This window comes from Microcaecilia unicolor, chromosome 9 (assembly GCF_901765095.1).
Source record: "Microcaecilia unicolor chromosome 9, aMicUni1.1, whole genome shotgun sequence".
Lineage (NCBI taxonomy): Eukaryota > Metazoa > Chordata > Amphibia > Gymnophiona > Siphonopidae > Microcaecilia > Microcaecilia unicolor.
In genome coordinates, this window is record NC_044039.1 from 177924327 (window position 1) to 177946492 (window position 22166).

General features: G+C 41.9%; 1 protein-coding gene across 2 annotated transcripts in view; it reads left to right on the top strand.

Moving 5' to 3' along the window:
- Nucleotides 1–22166, top strand: part of PRKCH (protein kinase C eta) — a 232794-nt gene that overhangs the window by 194640 nt on the left and 15988 nt on the right. For both annotated transcript variants that reach the window (XM_030214443.1, XM_030214444.1), the window contains exons 11-12: nt 2349–2487; nt 8024–8212. In XM_030214443.1, coding sequence (XP_030070303.1) covers nt 2349–2487; nt 8024–8212 — 328 coding nt within the window. The remainder of the gene's footprint in view (nt 1–2348; nt 2488–8023; nt 8213–22166) is intronic.

The following is a 22166-nucleotide window of genomic DNA, read 5'->3' on the forward strand; positions in this document are numbered from 1 at the left end:
ACACCCTTCAGAGTGCTTTGCATGTTTTTGTTTTGGGGGGGGGTGTTTATTTCTTCCAGCCCCTTTGGTTGCAGCTCTTGCAACTGGGTATTTGGTTTTGGACAACATAAATCAAGTCTATTTGATATCTGCCCTTTTTTATTGAAGGATATTCCATCAGAATTAATAGAATGGCTTACAATTTTGGTTAATACTTTACTAAAGGATGGGTTATTTCATCCAGAATTGGGGCAAATTATATTAAACCCAATTCTGAAATCTCAAGGTGCCGACTTATCAGTTGTTTCTAATTGTTGACCAGTAGCCAACGTTCTGTGGATGGCAAAAGTTATGGAGTCAATAGTTGCAATGCAAATTATAACATATTTGGAGTCTTTTCATTATTGACATAGGGGTCCTTTACTAAGCTGCGGCAAAAGGGGGCCTGCGCTGGCATCCACGCATGTTTTTGATGTTTTCTGAGACCCCCCTCTTACAGCAGCGGGTAAAAGCTGTTTCTTTGTTTGTTTTTTTAAAGAAATGGCCATGTGGCAAGTGAAGCACTTGCCGTTCGGCCATTTCTGGGGAGGAGCATTTACCGCCACCTATTGAGGTGGCAGTAAGGACTCCCACGCTAAGGCACTGCCCGATTACCACCGGTGCTACAAAAATAAAAATATTTTTGTAGTGCCAGAAATGGTGCATGCTGGGGATGGGAACTACCGCCGGGCTGCTGTGGTAGCCCAACAGTACTTCCTGTTTAGCGAGCGGTAAGCCCGCATTGGACTTACCGCTGCTTAGTAAAAGACCCCCATAGTTTTCAATTTGGTTTTAGGATAATGCACAGTACAGTATCATTATTATTTTTGGTTTCCAAAGGTTGAGAATTTCTTAGCCTGGGGGGTTCATTCTGTTTTGCAGCAGTTTGATATTTCTGGAGCGTTTGACACAGTTGATCATGATATTCTGATGTATAGGTTGAGTTGGGTTATCTGGAGCTGTTTATAAATAGATAGAAGGTTTCTAAGAAATAGATCTTACTGTGTCAAAAAGAATAATATTTTCTCATTTATGTGGCGCTTGGACTTTGGTGTTCCCCATGGTTCACCACTATCTCCAATGTCATGAGCTCATTGAGTTCAGTTTTGGAGTCGTCAGGTTACTGTGGTTGTTCATACACAGATGACATATTTGTTTTAATTCCAGTAACATTAGATTTTCCAAAATTACAGACTTATTTCTAATTGTATAGCCTTGATTCAATCTTGGGCTAGTCAGCATTTCTTAAAGCTTAATGCAGCTAAGACTAAATTGTTATATTTTTGCAATGATGTCAACTTTGTTCCCTTGTAATATGACTATAGTCTGAGAAGAACAGTTACAGTTTGAAAAATCCTCCAGGGGTTTGGGTATTATTCTGGATATTCCATTGACAGTGGATCCACAGATAAACCTTTTGAGTAAGAAGTTATTCTTTAAATTACGACAATTGAGGACAATAAGATCTCTGTTTTTTACTGAACGTTTCCGTATGTTGGTTCAGGCTATTATACTACCTCAGCTGGATTATTGTAGTGTTCTATGTGTTGGATTAGGTTTAAGATTAGTTGAAAGGTTGCAGTTATTACAAAATACTGCAGCCAAAATTTATATCTATGGCTGTTCTCACTATGAGCACGTGACACCTTTGCTTAGAAGTTTGGTTACCAGTCTCTGCACACATAAAGATTGCTTGTATTGTATTTAGCATACTACAGGGGAATTGTTCCTCGCTTCTTCCACAGTTGATAGCTTATCCAGCTCTTCAAGTGAATTCCTGCTTTCATTCTATTTTATTGTTAGGATTTCCATCTTTTAAAAAAGTTCGCTATAAGAGATTTCCTAATGGCTCTTTTACTTTTAAAGCTACTAAATTGTGGAATTGAATACCTGTACAAATTTGGGTGGTTTGGGGCTATTTACAATTCTGCAAAGGATTGAAGGCCTATCTTTGTAGTAAGTATTTGAATGAATAACTTTGTAGGTCCTCCTTGATTTTAATTGAGTGTTTTTGAACTTATGTAACCTGTTTAAGACTCTACATTGGTATTAGCGAGATATAAATACCTTGAATATAATAGTCCTTTGCCAGTGCTTCAAAGCCAGGTTTATTTATTTTGAAACTAATTTGAATTCTTTACTGTATTTAATATTTGCTTAATGATCAAACTGATTGTTTATATTCATATGAATACCTTTTGTGTACTACAGTGTACAGTTAATAAATACATGCCAGTAATGCATGTTCTCTGGTAAATTCTGGGGTGCAAGTGGGATTGTCACAGAATGTTGATCTTAGAATCTTAAGAATGTCTCTCTCTTTGCTGCAGAGATTTAAAGCTTGATAACGTTTTGTTGGATCAAGAAGGCCATTGCAAGCTGGCAGATTTTGGAATGTGTAAAGAGGGCATCTTTCAAGGAAGCACAACCTCCACATTTTGTGGGACTCCCGATTACATTGCTCCAGAGGTAAAGAAAAGAACTTCCACTTTAATAATGTAGACCTGGAAAATATTTTCAGAAAAGTGGTTAACGCCATTGCACATATTAGACTACATTTAGTAAATGGCACCCAAATTTCGTCACTGAAAAAAATGCATGCCGTGCACTATTTTATAGACAGCACTCTGAGTTGGGTGCCGTTAAGAGATTAATGCTTAGCGCCGGGATCTATGCCCGCCTGGTGTAAATCCCCATGCGGATCACCCAAATTCTATAACAATGTGCGCATCTTTAGTGAACGCCTCTGACCCACCCATGTCGCTCCCATGGACACACCCCCTTCTGAGTTACACGTTAACAGAGTTACATGCGCCTCTGTATAGAATAGCACCTAGCAAGATTTGCATGTAAATCCAAATTGTTGCCAATTAGCGCCAATAATTGATAGCACCCAATTTTTGGCACTAATAGGCTTGTTACTCAGTTAAACTGCATGTGTGAATTGGGCGCATGCGCAATTTTAAGCGCCACTAGGAATTCAGTTAACAGGAACTACTGTTCAAAGTGAGCAATGCGTGAGCAGGCAGTGAAGGCATAACTTACTTGTCTATGTATAATTTCAGCCGTTTTTGTGGGGCCCTTTTACAGAGCAGTGATAAGCCCAATGAGGTCTCACCAGTCGCTCTTCTGTGACTACAGCCGGCCCAACGCAACCACCGGTGGTAGTCCTGCCCTGAGCATGCGCCATTTTCATGGGATAAAGAAAAACTCCGGAAATGGCTTGCTTGGTGATAACCCGGTGGTAATTTGGCATCACGGTGCACTGCCCAGTTACCGACGGGTTACTGCAGGAGCCCTTATTGCCACCTCAGTGGGTGGCGGTAAGGGCTCCCTACCGCATGGCCATGTGTGTCATAAGTACATAAGTAATGCCATACTGGGAAAAGACCAAAGGTCCATCGAGCCCAGCATCCTGTCCCCAACAGCGGCCAATCCAGGTCAAGGGCACCTGGCAAGCTACCCAAACGTACAAACATTTTATACAAGTTATTCCCGAAATTGTGGATTTTTCCCAAGTCCATTTAGTAGCGGTCTGTGGACTTGTCCTTTAGGAAACCGTCCAACCCCCTTTTAAACTCTGCCAGGCTAACCGCCTTCACCACATTCTCCAGCAACGAATTCCAGAGTTTAATTATGCGTTGGGTGAAGAAAAATTTTCTCCTTTTTGTTTTAAATTTACTACACTGTAGTTTCATTGCATGCCCCCTAGTCCTAGTATTTTTGGAAAGCGTGAACAGACGCTTCACATCCACCTGTTCCACTCCACTCATTATTTTATATACCTCTATCATGTCTCCCCCTCAGTCTGGGGGCTTTTGTACCCACTGTGCTAAAAAAGCCCTGGCTCACGGGAAAAACAGCCCTTTTTCCTGCAGCTTGGTACAAGGATCCCTATATGAATAAAATCTGGCCATTTCACTCACTAAACAGTCACAGGACAATATTCAGCCACCATAATCAATGTTGATTTTAAATGCCGGTTGCTGCCGCTAAATAAAATATACATATTAAGTGCCAGTGTCTATGCATAGAAAGGCAATATTCAAGCCATGGACCAGATAGCTAACTGGGGAGGGGTCATCTACTAAGCTGCGCTAGCGTTTTTAGCTCGCGCTAAAAATCAGTTGGTGCTAAACACTGAGACACCCATAGGAATATAATCGGTGTCTCAGCATTTAGTGCCAGCTGATTTTTAGCTAGTGCACTTTAGTAAAATACCCCCTGGGTGAGGTTAGGATAGCACTTTTTCTGACCTATCTTTACCCATTTACCATGGATTCTATAAAGTGCGACTTAAGTTATGCGCGCAGATCTGGTCGTATTCTAGATTTGTGCACACAACCTAATTAGTTAAACCAATCAGCACCAATAATTGCCAGTTAACAGGCAATTATTGACACCAGCATTAGTTAGAATTTACGCGTACAACTGTCTAAGCGTATTCTATCACGTGATGTGCGTAAATTCAGAGTCACATAGTTGAAAAGGGGGTGTGGCCATGGGCATAGAATGGGTGTGTCATGGGTGTTTCTAAAATCTATGCGCGTTGTTATAGAATACACCCGGCTGCATCTAATGCGGGCGTCGGCATTTACACCAAGTTTTACTTTGCCTAATTGCCCAGAACTAAATTTAGTCGTGAAGAGGGGCACTTTGCGTATTTCATGAACCACGTGAAAATGTAGGCATTTTCTTTAAAGTACACCTAATTTTAGACTTACTTTATAGAATACGCCTAGGAGTGGGGGGGGGGGGGTTGCCGCAGATTTTTTTCAGGCGTGATATATAGAATCTGGTCCTTATTTATCAGTATAGTGGGTTGAATATCACCGCTAACCAGATAATGTCCCCCTCTGACCTGATATTATCCGAATAGTGCCAAGACGGTCTGTAAGGATAGTCTGTAGCACTGGCAATACAGTGCCACTTAATATTCATGCGTAGTGGTGGCGAAGGAAGTATCTGGGAAAACAGTGGTAGTTATTCAAATATTTCCCTGTCAGCTTTGGGAGGAACAAATGTGGAGCAGACAATTATCTTTTTAATAGTGATATTCAGGCACTAAACTCATACGTTATCCATTTAATTTAGGCCTACTGAATAGTCATTGGTATGGTCACGGCCTATACACCTCTTCAGTGGTGCTCCTTAAATGGATAATGCCACTGAATATACTTGTTAGATTAAGTGACATTTCATTTGCACCTGATGCAGCCATTGTATATGCCAAAACTTGACGGGCAATTATTGTGACATCTAAATGTTTGGACAATTTAGGTTCACACAACTGTTGGAGGTTGCTTTCTCAATAAAGTTATCTATATCTTTGGCCGCTGGTTGATACTGTGCTGCTCTTATCTTTAAATCTGAGTCAAGCGCTGGAACCAATACTTAAATTTAAACGGTGGCCACTCCATTTGAAAATCAGGTCCTAAATTTTTGGAAACCTGGAGACAGAATGGCTGCTCCGAAGTAACTGAAATGACAAAGGGCTTGCACCAATTCAGCCTTTTTTGTTCTCATAGACACAAAATGGAAAAACAAAACTTTAGGTGAATCAGGCCCTTATTAGGAGAAACAGATGGAAGCTTCTTGTATTTCATGTTCTAGTCCATTACTTATGAACAATCGTTTATCTTATTACATCCAACAAGAGTTTTGCCTTTCTGGTGAGTAGAGGAGCTGAAGTTTTACACTGAGCTCTTAACATTTCCTTCAAGAGCATTCAGGGGCAAATATATATCAAATTACCTACCTAGTGCTACATTTTACTGATGGACTTGAAAGTAAAAGTACATAAGTACTTCATTTTGAAAGTTTCTCCAGGACAAAGTATCCACAGACATTTGCACCTGCTCTTTTCACAGACCATTTTCCTATTGTTAATAAGATTCATCTATTTGAAAATCTGATGTAAGCATGTTATTTTTTCCCCGACAATGTCTCCTCCTAACGCAGCTGAAAGAAGGCTTTCTGTGGAACACTGTGATTACTTTCAGTCATGTAAAGAGTGAGCGATTTTCAGACAGCCCCTGTATCTGGGGAAATGGCTTTTGGTCATTTAACATAGCAACATTTGAGTCGGTATTCAGCCAGCAGTGGTCATCATCCATGTTTGTAGAATATCCGGGTCATCAGCAGACCTGGAAGTAATGCGGGTGCATTTAATGAGGTCCCATCTGCATGGTTAGTTTTGCAGGTGCGAGCACTTAACATTGCTGGTGCCTTGTATAGCTTTTAGTTCTGCCCCCGAACTGCCCCAGCATTGCCCAGACAGTACAGGGGTGCTCAGTGCCAATAGTCAGTGGCACTACCAGTTTCAATGCTACTGAATATCGGTGGATTTAAGTTGGCATCAGCCTCTCCTGCCTGCTTAAACAATGCCACGTATTGACCCCATAGGTAATATAGGTCCTAATATGTCGACAACTACTCTTTGCACACTCTGTTTTCAAGGATTTTATCTCCCTCTCTTACCATCACCCCACTATGTCTCCCCAAAATACTTTGAATTCCATCACTGCTATGCGTACTGCTACCTTTACGGATAAGAACTTATCTCTTATTCATCCTGACTTCGTTGCTCTCTGAGCTTTTTTTTTTTTTTAATTTTTATTGGTCTTTATCGAAAATGCTATCATATTGTACTTTCTTGAAGCCTCCAAATCATAAATGTTTTTGTTGTATTATCCCTTCCCTTGATTCCTTTCAAGCAGTGATTCTCAAATTAAACCTTGATTCTGAGACCCATTGTGGTAAATATCTTATAGATATTCGTAAGGGTTATCCTGGAAATCAGACAGGTTAAGGGCCATCTCAAGGACTGGTTTGAGTAGAGCCATAACTAAACATTTTAGTGCCTAGTCAAACTAGAGTGTTTTTATTCCCACCCGGATTTCTGCCCCCTTTTCCTTTCACTTTGATCCCCAGTCTTCTTTCCCACCCTCCCCTGCCTTTTACTACAACCCAGATATAGAAGGAGAGCCTCGTTCTTTCAGGGTTTTCATCTGCTGCCAGCTCATACTTGCATTTCAGTCTTTTTCTGCCACCTTGGGCACCTGCCCTTCTCACTCATCCTTTGCTACAGCCCTAGGTTTGAGAACCAGTACACCAAAAATATGATATGTAAAATGATTGTGGGCCCTAGCAAAAATGTTCCCTAGTATGTTAGAATGATATTATTTTCACAAATGGGCTGATTTTCATAGGGTTTAAGATCCTAATTTTGGGAGTTAGGAGCCTAAATTGGTCCCCTTGAAAATTGGCTAGGGCTGACCTCCTATATGCAGGTGCCAGTTTCATCTGGAGGATAATTTTATTACAGGGTGCCTAGACACTGAAAGCATACAGGCACATAGGTTGCGTCCATTTTATAAATATTGCCTAAGTGCCTTAATAAATAGGGCCAGCTCAATGGACCATGGCACCCTGAGACAAATTTTTGGTTTTGCACACTCCTTATTGGCACTCCCCTGCCCCTCAGGCTATTCTCCCCCCCCCCCCCCCCCCACCTAAATTTAAAGGCAGTTTTCCCCTCCTGAATACCGACAGCACTTCACCTAATGCTAACCACATCAGCCCCTGCGTCTTCCCTCTGCAGCACCCCTGTGGAAACAGGAAGTTATGTCAAAGAAGGGGCCAGGAACGGAAGAAGGATTGCCTAAAGGCTGGAGTCCACTCAGCAAAAGAGACAGCTTCCAAGTTTTCTGTCTCCTCTTCCCCATCATCGGATACTTAAGATGTCAAATCAAGCAATCAAACACAGCAAGCAACCATTGTTTTTTTTTTTTTTTTACATCTGGCCATTAGCAAATTAAAGATTTCTTAGGTCTGCTGGAGATAGCCTAGTTATGTCACAAGAGCCTTATGACTGGCCATATAGAATTCTGAATCATTTACGGGAGCCTAGAAGTTCTTAATGGTTTGTACTGTAAATTAATGGAAGATTATGACAAAATATAGGTCTATATTTTCTATTGTAGTTCATGTTTTCTCCATATAGATTCTTCAAGAGATGCAGTATGGGCCTCCTGTGGACTGGTGGGCTATGGGAGTTCTGCTGTTTGAGATGTTATGTGGCCATGCACCCTTTGAAGCAGAGAATGAGGATGACCTATTTGAAGCCATATTGAAAGATGAAGTTGCGTACCCAAGTTGGCTTCACCAGGATGCCGTGGGAATCCTAAAAGCTGTAAGTTGTCTTGTTTTCTGTGTATACCTTCTCTCTCCATATTGACAATTCTTTGCTTTATTTGATACAAGAAATTTGTTTATTAAAATATCAAGTACTAGTCTTAACTGGTGGATCTAGATTTCAGGCATGGTTTAATTATCTGCCAGGGGTCAGGGAGGGTGAACGGTTTCTTACCCATATTTCATAGGTAGAAATCCATTCCAGTATCCCAATTTGTTTTGAGTGGTTCTACAGACAAGGAGGAACAAATAAAGTTACATGAAATATTATATAACCTAGTATAATTAGATATCGAAACTGTAAAGTTCAGAGAGATGAGTTTAAATCCAATTTCTTCCATTGTTTAATGATAAGTAAACTCTAATCCTTTTCTGCTTAATATCTTTCTGTCTATTTGTCTCTTGATATAGACATGAAATTGGAAAGAAAGTACTTTGACATCCAAACATAAAACTTTACTAAAGGAAAGCCAAGAAAATACATGTGTTTGGGCAGACAGGGTACCTTTAGCAAATAAGAAATACAGTGGTATTGCATTAAAGTTCATTAGTGACAACGTGAATGAAGCAGTTGATTGTAGAGAGTTCGGTTTTGTCCAGTTCTGGTATAGGTTTCGTTGTTTGGTATTTAGGATGGATCATTGTGGTATGCCTTATTGAATAGGTTGGTTTTTAGTGATTTTCTGAAGTATGTTAGGTCGTGCATTGTTTTTATGGCATTTGGTAGTGCATTCCATAGTTGCGTGCTTATGGAGGAGAAGCTGGATGCATATGCTAATTTATATTTTAGTCCTTTGCAGCTGGGGTAGTGGAGATTCAGGAATGTGCATGCTGACCTTTTTGTGTTCCTGGGTGGTAGGTCTATGAGGACTGACATGTAGACCGGGGCCTCGCCGTGAATGATTTTATGAACTAGAGTGCAGATTTTGAACGCAATACGCTCTTTAAGTGGGAGCCAGTGTAGTTTTTCTCTTAAGGGTTTAGCGATTTCGTATTTCGTTTTTCTGAGTATGAGTCTGGCTGCTGTGTTTTGGGCAGTTTGGAGTTTCTTAATGATTTGTTTTTTGCATCCAGCATAGATTGCACTGCAGTAATCTAGGTGGCTTAGCACCATTGATTGTACCAGGCTGCGGAATATTTCTCTTGGGAAGAAAGGTTTTACTCTTTTGAGTTTCCACATTGAATGGAACATTTTCTTTGTTGTATTCTTCGCATGGCTTTCTAGTATGAAATTTCGGTCAATTGTAACTCCGAGAATTTTCAAGCTATCTGAAACAGGAAGGGTGTAGTCTGGGGTGTTTTTATAGTGGTGGGTTTGTTCATGTTGTCTTGTGATGAGAGGATGAGACATTGTGTTTTTTCTGTGTTGAATTTTAATTGAAATGCATCCGCCCATAAGTTCACGATTTGGAGGCTGTGTTTGATTTCGTTTGTGATTTCTGTTAGATCATGTTTGAACGGGATGTAGATCGTAACATCGTCTGCATAGATGTGAGGATTAAGGCCTTGGTTGGATAGCGATTTGGCTAGAGGTGTCATCATTAGGTTGAAAAGGGATGGTGAAAGCGGTGATCCGTGGGGTACTGGTGATGATGTATTCGAATTTGATATCACTTGGTATGTTCTTGTGGTTATGAAGCCTTTGATCCAACTGAGTATAATCCTTTACAACTTGAGAAATTTCTTCAGAATATGATTATATACGACTAGGTTGTATAAAATTGGCACGAAAATGAAATATGCCTAGGCATATTCTATAAAGTATGCCTACATTTCTGTGCGGTTTATAGAATACGCCGAGTGCCTGTCTGCGTGACTAAAATTAGTGGCAGGCAGCTGGTGTAAATGCCGACACCTAAATTACATGCGGATCAGGTGTATTCTATAACCATGTGCATAGATTTTAGAAACGTCAATGACCCGTCCATCTATGCGACTTAGAATTTACACACATCATGTTAAAGAATACGCTTAGACAGTTCTGTGTGTAAATTCTAATTAATGCCAATTAGTGTCAATTGATTAAGTGGCAATTATCTACGCTGATTAGCTTATTAGCTAATTAGGTTGTGTGCACAAATCCAGAAAACGACTGGATTTGCATGTGCAACTTAAGTCACGCTATATAGAATCCAGGGGATAATATCTCAGATCTGTTCATGCCCGTCAACTAGTACATCCTGAAAGCCTGTTTTGCTTTCTCTTCTTTTTGTTATATGGGACATGACAGGGTGGGAGAGTCTTGGAAGGGGTCTAAGGAGGGGGGGAGAAAATGTTAAAATGGCTCAGTTGTTGCAGATGGTCTGATACAACTAGCACTCTAATGTAATGCCACGATCTGTATGTTTTACATTATGTTTGTAGAGTGCTTTTTGTATTGTATTCAAAACAGTTTGGGATTTTTTGCACTTTTTTCATATGGTTTTATACCTAAATAAAAAGAAAGGAAAAGTACAGAATTCTAGAACTTCTGCGGGTCCACATGCGTAGTGTTAAGATAGTAAATGCAAAGGGTGGGGGGAGGTCTACACATAGGTAGAGCATACGTGGGGATCCCACTTACAGGACACTGTAAGTTAGGCCCTATCAAATTAATTCAGTGATAAACCATTTGTGGCTTACATAGTACAGTCGAAGGCGTTTGCCCAGTCGGTGGTTAAGAAATACAAAGTTGTATAGTGATCATATGAGGTATAAGTGGAGGATCGGGATGGATGAAGATTGCGTGTTGTCCTGTTCGATCATAGTCATGCTGTGTTGGTAGGTGAAGAGGGTTACGTGGGGTCGTTGGGGTAGGCCTTTTTGAAGAGCCTGTAAATAGGTGGGAAAATGTGAGGTACAAATGCAACAAATAAATAAATAAATTTGCCAGTGGAGACTAATCTAAGAATCGATAATTCTTTATTCGTATAGACTCTATTTTGTCTTTAGAACCTCTAGTCACATTTATATGACCGCCAATACCAGGTTACACTATAATGGAATCTGGACCATTACAGAATTGGGTTTCATCACACAGCTTTGGGGGCCTAAACAGAGGCACCAACTTAGAGAATTATCTCCTTTCACTTCCAAAGTGTGAGTTTTGCAACTTATCTGTGTCAGTTCTGGCATGTATATACATGGTAATGCCATGTTTTAACAAAGTGAGTTCTACAGTTAACACTTTGGCTTCTTAGGTGTTCTTTTAAGGCCCAAGAGCAGTATGTGTGATTCAGAGAGGTGCAAATGCGAGTTGGTAAAAGTTTGGAAATATACCTGTATTTTCAAAGCCAGCCCAGGACCTGTGCATGCCGAGGATATAAAGTAGCAGTTTTTCTAAAATCTCTGCTTACGGGTGCATGCCTATTTACATGTGTGCATGCTACCTAACCCTGTCTCAAATGACCTATGTGTGATTCAATCCATTGCTAGTATTCTAACACATAGGGTTACATTCTGTGATTCAGTTAACACTGAGCAGTTGTCATAATACTAAGGGCAGCGATAATCGACTATCTTTGCTGATGCAAACTCCGCAGGTTCTCTATACCTATAAGGTTTCCATCAATAATCGATACAAAAGTACGCTTTCTCTCTGGGTAATTTCTCCATCAGAAAAGCACGTGTAGGGCCCAATATTCAAAGGATAAGAGTCATGCTCATAAGTTGGTTTCTTTGAAAAGTTACTAGGGCTGAGGGCATACATTTGTACTCAGAATTTCACTAAACTCTTAAATTTAGGAGCATACAAAGTGGGTGGCAACAGGGACGGTTTTAGGGTAGCGAAAAGAAGTTATGAGCTTAGCACTGATTTTCAGTACTAGCCTCATAAATCTAGGCACATGAATATCAGGCTTAAATTTATAAGCATAATTTTAAGCTCCTAAAGGAAGATGAATTTTCAGATGAAAATAGGGCAAATGTTTATGAGCCTTACATAAGGCCTCTTTTACCAAACCGCACTAGTGATTCTCACTTGGTGATGCCAATGATGCCCATTCAAAGTGAATGGGCTTTGTCAGCATTGCTGTGCTGGGAATCGCTAGTGCAGCTTAGTAAAATGGGCCCTTAGCAACATAAATTTAGGAGCTCATCATTTTCTGAATTTTGGGCCTATAGTTTTTGAGTATACAAAATTATGCACATTGTTGCATAATCTACCTACTTCCTTTCTTCAGATCACCTCCGAACAATGAAGACAAAATTGCTCATGTTGTTGTCCACCATTTGGCCAATATTCAGCCTGCAGAAGTCAGCAGTTTTTAAGCCGCTGACAGTTGAAGGCTGAATTAAGCCTGGATATTCAGTGTTGGGCTAGGGTTACCATGCATCTGGTTTTACCCAGACATGTCCTCTTTTTGAGGACATGGCCGGGCAACCAGGCGGGTTTTGCCAGCCTGTCCATTTGTTCAGATTTGTTGGCAAATGAGCAGGCTGGTGGGCGGGCGGGCGGGCCTAGGGGTGTCCTATCCTCCCCTCCTCTTACCTTACTGTACTGCCCTGGTGGTCTAGTGACCTCTTCGGGGCAGGAAAGAGCCCCCTCTTCCCTACCCGGAGTGGCTGCAGACTGTCTCTTGCTGCCTCCGGGCCCAGTGCTGATTCAAAATGGCTGCTGAGAGTTCAAGCGGTGGCCCCGCGAAACTTCCGCAGATGTCTTACAAGGTCACTGCTTGAACTCTCGGCAGCCATTTTGAATTGGCACTGGGACTGGAGGCAGCAAGACAGCCTGCAGCCGCTCTGGGCAGGAAAGAGGGGGCTCTTTCCTGCCTGAAAGAGGTCACTAGACCACCAGGGCAATACAGGAAGGAAGGATAGGACACCCTTAGAGGGTGTGACAGGGGGGGGGGTGACAGGGGCGGAGTGGTGGGGCAGGGCATGTGTCCTCTTTTTGGGGGAAGCAAATATGGTAACCCTATTGAAAATTGAAAAAAATATACAAAAATTAAAATTTAGCCCAACCCAAGCCCCTACTGAAGCAATCTGTACCTAAATCTTGCTATAATGGTGTGTTCATTATACTCATAAAGGCAAGCCACTATTTGAGCAGTCAATTTACAGAATCCGTGTTAACGCGTAAGTTCGCAGTTCACGCTTAATAAGGAAATATCTTCCTAATTGCTCCACATAGTACAACACTGTTGCTCTGTCCTCAAAAACTGATGACGCAAATGATATTCTAACGGCTGTTAGAAAATATAGCTGCTGGATGCGTCAGTCACAGGAGGTTGAAGTTCAGCTCCAAACAATCATCAATTCAGCAATCGCCTTAGTCTCAACACGGCTTTGTGTTTCACCACAATGGCATCTCCAGGTGACTAAACCAAACAACTTGTATAAATAGATATACAGACACTGTCAGGATAGAAACCCATCCTGATAGTGCCTCTAAACCGGAAGTCTACCACCGGGTATGTCCTGACAGGGTTTAGACCCCTTGTTTTAGAGAAGACGCTCCTATCAAGCACCCTGTTATAGAACTGCCCTCATAGTGGCTTGTTATGAGTTCACCAGCTATTAGTGAGCCTATAATTTACTTTGAACATCACCCCATCATTTTTTGCCAAACAAGGAACTCGTGAACCTAGTTTGGCAGAAAAGAGCTGGCTGTTACCGTCCTCTTCTTGGTGCACCTCGTTCGTTTTTCTTTCAAGTTATTTAAAGGCCATCAAAAGCATTTCTGCTTTCAAGGGATCAGCCAAGCACTGTAACTGGCAACTTCGTGAGCATGTTATGTCAAGGGTTTCAGGCCTCAAGTGGTAGTGACAGTTTCCATAATGCTGAAATATGTACAGTGAACAAAAGGTAGCCTGGCACTCAAAGAGCAACCCTCTGTAATTGGGCTCTATGGCTCTTTTTCTATTTGTTTGCTAACTTGGTTAACTTATTACTGCCATCTCCAATTGTTCCTTAAAAGCTTTTCATCACATTAAAGCTGATGTCGGAGGCAGCACAGTGTCTGGCGATTTAACCACGCCAAAGGGCATACTGAATCATCTGTGTCTATGCAGAAAACCCTTGTCAGCTGATACAATTTATCTGGACAGGACGCACATGCTGAAAACTGCTTCTTCCATTAGGTGTAATAGAGCCTTGTCTGTATATAGAAAGAGAGAGAAATTGAATGAAAACACAGTTTAGAAGTGAATTATCTTGAAATATTGAATATTGATCTCTTGGGAGATCAATATTCAAAAAAGCTGAACTCCAAAAAAAGGTTCCTTTAAGGTCCCTTACCCTGCAGAGAACCGTGGTGATAATCTAGAGCAACTACCAATCCTTTGGTTGAACCTTTGCACACTCTAGGGCAGTGTTTGTTGATGATCATGGCCAAATAAAATTGTGTGACCCCTCCAGAGGTACAGAATAATGATGTACTTATAAACAGTCCACCCAAGCTGTGACCCCAAATGCTGGTTTTGTGACCCCCATTTAGGATCCCGACCCACAGTTTGGGAAGCTCTGTCCTAGGGCAAGGAGTAGAGAGAGGACCCGAGGCAGAGTGGATCCTAGAACAGGAAAGGGCAGCGTTTGGGTAACACGTGGAGAACCAAGGTCATAAGCCTAGCCAGATGTCCACCACCGGACAGTGAGGTCAGAAACAAGATGAGACCCAAGGCATGGGCTGGCAGTAAAATCAGGGGCAAAGCAGGACCAGGAATTATTTGGAGTCAAAAATGCCAACAGGAGGCCAAGACCAGGAACTGAACGCCAAGACTGAGCACAGTAGTATTTAGCAGCTCCTACCTGATTTGAGAACTAATAACATTTAATTTAATTTAATTTTGGCATTTATAATCTGCTTAACCATTAAGTTCAAGGTGGAGAAAAATCCAAGATTAAAAAAAAAACAACATTGTTATACAGTAAAAGTTCTAACATAACCGGTACATGTTACTAAAGTGTATACAGTGCTTAAAAAATAGTACATGAGCAGTTATCCAGTGGTGTGCTGGAGCGGGCTCTCACGGGCTCGCGAGAGCTGTTTGTTAAGTTTTTAAGAATTTTGGGAGCCGGTTGTTAAAGTAGGCCTCCCCATGGCTACTTTAACAACTGACTCCCAAAATGTGGGCTTGGGCCCCCTCCTGAATTCTCTTTTACTTTGCTGGCAGTGATGCTGGCCCCACCAGCCAAGTAAATAGACTGCTGCTGCTGCTCCCTGCTCCTTGTTTCTGACTCTGAGCATCAGGCTGAGACTTTTCATGCAAGCGCAAAAAGGTTCCATCATGCTGCTCAGAGCCAGAAACAAGCAGCAGAGAATGGTGGCAGTCCATTTATTGGCTGGTGGGGCTCGGCAAAGGTATGCCTAGCGTGCCTACACAAGGGAGTGGAGAGAGAGGCATGTATTCCCCCCCCCCCCCCCAAATTTCAGGGCCGACTATGCCCGGAGAGAGAGCCCGTTGTTAAAAATTTACCAGCACACCCCTGGTTATCCCTGAGATTTCAACATAAGCCTTGTGCTGATTAGATCTAGTATGGCCCTTTGTTGACCCCAGAAAGCCAGTGGGACCTATCCTCAGTCTTTCTAGTTTGGTATCCCCTCATGTTAATCCTCCCAAGTGTCTATTACCATTGTTATGAAGTCTGCTTCTTTGGGTCTATTGCTATTCCATAATATTTTTGAAATAGCCAGGCTTTTAGTTGTTGGCGGAAGCTCATACAGTCCAAGGTTAGTCTGATCTCTAATGGTAGAGAGTTCCAAAGCTCTGCGCCCCTTCCCACTAGAGTAGTGTTAAATGTCCATTTCAGATGGCAGGTTTGTTTTTTAAGTAGTGCCAATCTGATATGATTTAAAGATCTGAGAGTTCTCCATGGTAGACTTACACAAACTTTTGTAGATAACCTGGGGACAGGCCATAGAGACTTTTAAAAGTTAAGATAAGTGTTTTGAATTCCACTCTCGCTTTGCAAGCGAGCCAGTGTAGTTTAATCAGCAGTGGGGTGGCATGTTCTCACCATCGCTGCCCTCCTACTGACCGCTGAATAGGTTCAATTCCCACTGCAGCTTCTTGTGACTTTAACCCCTCCATTGCCCCAGGTACAAAAACTTAGATTGTGTGCCCTCTAGGGACAGAAAAAGTACCTGCATATAATGTGTACAGTGCTACATACATCTAGTAGCGCTATAGAAATGATTAGTAGTAGTAATAGTAGTTAGTAGTATTTTCAACAACCTGTAACTTCTTTGTTAATTCATCTAGAAGGCGTGGGATGTTCAGGACCAGGGCTGGCACTACAATCTCAAAATGTTTTGCATCCAACATATATCTGATGTGGCGCAGAAGTTTCAGTTTGAAAAAAACATTTGTGTAATACACAGACGCAACATGCAACAGATACACTACTAAGTAACTGAGACAAGGCTGTAGATCAGGGGTTTGCAATTTCAGTTCTTGAAGGCTGCATATAGGCCGGGTTTTCAGGATATCCCTAATGAATAAGCATGAAATAGATTTGCATACAATGAAAAGTAGTATGAATGAGGATCTAATCTTGAAAATCTGGCTTGTGTGCAGCCCTGGAGAACTGAACTTGTGCAACCCTGCTTATAGATCCATGTTCCACAAAATTTAAGTAAGCCCCTGGGACTCAGCAGGAGAGGAAGCACACCCCACTGAGTTCAAGTAGCAGAGCATGACACTTTCTTAGGGGTCCTTTTACCAAGCTGCAATGAAAAGGGCCCTGTGGTAGCAGCAGAGGCTATTTTTCCCCATGCACCAGGGCCCTTTTTACCGCAGCAGGTAAAAACGGTAAAAAGCCCCTAAAAATAAAATGGCCATGTGGTAAGATTACTCTTTCCGTGTGGCCATGCAGTAGGGAGCACTTACTGCCACCCATTGAGGTTGGCGGTAAGGGCTCCCACGTTAACCAGATGGTAACCAGGCAGCACACGACTCTGCCCGACTACCACCAGATTAATGCTGCGGTAAAATTAACAAAAATATTTTCCGGCTTGTCGGAAATGGCGCATGCTCGAGGCGGAGCTACCACCGGCAGCCATGTTGGACCGGCAGTAATTCTGGGTTACCACACGGCAACCCTTTCGTAAAAGGGTCCCTTATTTGGATACCTGTTTTCAGCCAAATATAGAATCCGAAGTTTTCCTGCGTTTAGTCATGCTATTCATTTTCCTAGATTTAGAAGTCTAAGTTAAATGCTTAGTACTAGAAATCGGCGCTAAGCTACTGATGTTTTTCCCAACCCTAACTCTATTCCTGTAGCTGCCCACTATTTAGGATCCTAAATGTAAGCACTCAGCCCTAGTAAAATTTCAAAATGGCCAGTTTGAGAAACTAACTCTGTAATCTAGAAGCCAAAACCTTTTGAATATTGGCCACTAGGTTTTTAAAATTAGCCACAAGCTTAATAATGAGTACAAAGCTAACTTGGTTTCATTGAAATAATTATACTAAGAACATAAAAATGCACTGTCCTGTGGAGAACAGGGTGTATTCCCTATTGATCCTTTCCTTCCACTGAAGCAGGAAGCACTGTGTGTGCTCTGCCTAGCCCATCCTTGTGCCCCTGTAGTTCCCTGTAGTTAATAAACTCCATTGCATCCTATCTCTGGATCTACCTAGTTTCCTGATGGGAGCCAATGGTACATTCTTAGAGTCTAATTTTGAACCAAAGGTCTTGGAAGGGCATTGACTGTCTTCCTGGACTGTATTGTTGTACTGGTGTGTACAAAAAATTAAACCCAACCAGGCAGTGTTTATTTTGTAAAGCTATTTAGAGGTCATCACATCATTGAAGATGATTAATTCCTTTTTTGATTAAGGTATCTCTAATTTCCCCAGTTCTGGGCTGAATTTTATTGGAAAACTGCCTGGGTATTGTCAGTATCTCTTGTATATATTTTTTTTAACAGATGGCTTTCCCAATTCCTGTTTTGGAGATGATTAGCAATCTGATGTGAAACATCAGACACCACAAGGCTGATATTTACAGGGTCAGACCCCAGTACAAGAGTGGTGGGCTCCCTATGTGAATCTTCAGACTCTCTCCCCCCCACCCCCACAATGAACTTTCACACCTCTAGCCTACAGCCCTTCCAAGATTTTGATAATTAATTTCAACAATCATGGTTATCACACAAACATGCTATAAAAATACAAATTAATGTGCTCATAGTTCTTTCAGTTAGTGTTGCTGTCAGGACCTATTGTTTGGCTTTGATCACAGCTGCTCTTGGCAGCCCCCAAAAGCTGTTGCTCTAGTGGGCCGATGATCAGATGCAAACATAGATGCTAGAGGCCAATAGCACTGTTCTAGCACCTGTGTTTGCTTCCGCCTGATGAACAGAGCTAGAAAGCGAATGCAACAACATGTTCGCTGGCTCTGAACGCAATGAGCATGCAAATGCATGCTAAACATGGCATTAGCTATTCCTCTATTACACAATGACTCCAGTATTTTTCCAATATCAAACAATATTTTATTGTGTTGCAATGCCCCGGTAAACCTGCTGGCACTGCTACCTAATATTAAAACCTCACTCACTCATTCATCCATCCACTCACCTTGCACCGTCTGTACTTGAATGTAAACTAACCACTATTACATTCCGAACTGCAAATATATGCTGTTCCTTGATTTTACATATATATTTTACACCAATTATACATTATATCATACAAAAAAAGATCACAAATCAGTCCTGCCAGCTCAATAGTCCTTTTCCTGTTGATGCCACGCTTTCCACTTGGCCGCTGTAAACGTATTGTACGTAAGCGCTGGATGACTGGTCTCCAATGGGTAAACACAGTTTATCTGCTAACCCTCCGTTGGCTACTTAAACATCTTTATACATCAAAGTACAGGTACTATGTGCTCGGTGACTAACTCAACAGTCCACCCTATCTGTCTCGTATTTGTGCTGGTTCCCCCAAGATGAGTGGATGAATGAGTGAGTGAGGTTTTAATATTAGGTAGCAGTGCCAGCAGATTTACCGGGGCATTGCAACACAATAAAATCTTTTTTGATATTGGAAAAATACTGGAGTCTTTGTGTAATAGATACTAAAAGTGACTCTGGAAATAAAAGCATTATCCCCTAATTAGTAATATTATTACCTATTCCTCCCCAATTCTCAGCGGGCAGTGTGCCAAACATTGGCGGCCCAAACCCCCCCCCCCCCCCCACCTGGTGGTCTAACGGCCCCCTGTCTTTCGTACCTTTTCGCTGGGTGGGGCTTCCCAACCATATAAGGGACTTGGCGCTAAAGAGGAGGGAGTGTGCTACTCTCTTCTCTACCACAAAAGTGTGGGGGGAGAGAGGGCTGCTAGATCATCAGGTGGGGGGGAGTTTTGACTTGCAGCCCACTGAGTCACCAGGGCCTTATTTTTAGTTGTAAGGAGGTTAGGGGGGCTGGAGATCCACCAGATCGCCAGCCTCCCCATGCCCCTGTGTTGGGGATGTCATGAGCATTGGAGGTCCGCTGGACCTCCAGCCCCCCATGTTGCTGTCTCGGAGGGAGGGGCTCTGGGGGCACTAGGCCACCAGGGCCTTCCAGTTGGAGAGAGCCCCTGTGTTTGACAGGTCTGGGCTTTTGACAATCCTCCCACAATTTTACCCCTAGATCAGAGATAATAGCTTGCTTAAATTTGCATGCTATTATCTCTGATCATAGGAGCAAAATAGCCCCATGCTGGTCCAGCGCTATTTTTAAGAGTGCTGTTTGGAACAGCGTGGGGCTTCTGATCATCCACCTGTCTAATGGTTGGGCCAGCCTTGCAAAGGGTTTATACACTTAACTCTGGGACTGAAAAGCGAGATGGAAGTGATACTTATTCACTTCTGCTTGAGGATTGGGTCCCTCAAATGGTTACTGAGACCACTATTGGTAATATACTGGTATTACCTCTAGGTGTCAGGCTTCCATTACCTTTTCCATGATTTTTGGCATTATAGCCAATACAGTTAGGTTGACTTCAATCATGCCATTGTTCGTACAGTTTGTGTTTCTTGGAGAAGATCCAGTCTTACTGATCCTGTCTCAGTTCAGTGAATGGAAGCATTGGTCAATGGAAAGAAATAGCAGGAAAAATTAAGAACAAACATAAGACCTAAGACATTTTCTTAAGCTTTGTTTGAATAGTAGCAGAAATTAACACAGCATCTCCTTGGGCCGGCTCTTTTTAACGTCTTTGTGAGCGATATTGCGGAAGGGCTGCCTGGTAAGGTTTGTCTCTTTGCGGATGATACCAAACTCTGCAATAGGGTGGACACCCTGGAGGGTGTGAATGACATGAGGTAGGACCTAGTGAAGCTGGAGGAATGGACCGATATTTGGCAACTAAGATTTAATCCCAAAAAATGCAGGGTCATGCACTTAGGTCGCAAGAATCCGAGGGAACGGTACAGTATAGGGGGTGAAGTGCTTCAGTGTACGAAGGAAGAGCGGGACTTGGGGGTGATTATGTCTGATGACCTTAAAGCTTCCAAACAGGTAGAAAAAGCGACGGTCAAAGCCAGAAGGATGCTTGGGTGCATAAAAAGAGGGATGACCAGCAGGAAAAAGGAGGTGATTGTGCCTTTGTGTAAGTCTCTGGTGAGGCCCCATTTAGAGTACTGTGTGCCGTTCTGGAGACGATACCTACTAAAAGATATAAACAGGATGGAGTCGGTCCAGAGGGCGGCTACAAAATTAGTAAGCGGTCTTGAACACAAAAAATATAGGGACGGGCTTATGAACCTCAACATGTATACGCTGGGAGAGAGGAGACATGATAGAGAAGTTTAAATATCTCAAAGGCAAATGTACAGGAGATGAGTCTTTTTCAACTGAAGGAGAGCTCTGGAATGAAGGGGTATACGATGAAGTTAAAAGGGAATAGGCTTAGTAGTAAAGTATTGTTTCACAGAAAGGGTGGTGGAGGCGTGGAATGGCCTCCCAGTGGAGGTTGTGGAGTCGAGGACTATGTCAGAATTTAAAAAGGCGTGGGATAAGCATGTGGGATTGCTTAGGAAAAGGAAGAGTTAGGGGTTACAGAGGATGGGCAGGCTGGATGGGCCATATGGCCTTTATCTGCCATCATGTTTCTATGTAAAACTCATTAGGCAAAATTTCTATACACATTCATTTGTCTTTTCATTAGCCTCAATTGTAACAACAATAAGAATAAAATGGGGTGGGGGAGAGAGAGGGAAACAGGATTCTAGAGATTGTATTAGAAAGCACACTGATGTACCTTGTGTTTGATGCCATACAGATGAACTCAAGCAACATTTTATGTGTCCATTTATAGACCTGGCTGCAGAGAAAAATCTGTTCACATCAATTGATACCACATTCCTAGACCCCAATTTAACCTAACACAATTTCAGGCCCAACAGATCCTGCTTAGATTCAATTTTTACATTGTACAGAGTATTAGAAAAGGTTCTTGAGCATAAAATCCCTGTAATTATAAATTGTGTTAATTTCGAAAAAGCATTCGACAGCATTAACAGATGGCTTATGGAGTTACCTGCAAGCTCATCAGAGTTATTGAAAATCTGTATAAGAACAGTGAGTGCTGTGTGAGAGTGGAAGATGGCTACAAGAGCTAGTTTAAAATAGTAACTGGACTTAAGCAAGGCTGTGTATTGTCACCATTATTATTCAGCTTAGCCACAATTTGGTTAATGTGGACTTCAGTAGGAATCAAAAATACAGGAATCACATGGCTTGAAAACATGCAGTTAGAGGATCTGGATTTTGTAGATGATGTGACCTTGTTGGTGAGCTCTCTTCAGGCAATGCAGCATAAATAAAGCATTCTGGTGAACAAACCAGGTTAACTATGGTGGTTATTTTAGAAGCGCAAAAAAAGGTCCAAAAATTTCCACAAAAATCCAACACAGAAAAAAGAAACAGGTGGAAAAACAACTTCAAGAGATCAATCCAAGACAAGGGGTGAGATGCTCCAGAAGAACTTTATTAAGGACCCAACACGGTCCGTGTTTCGGTTTTTAAAAAAACCTTCAT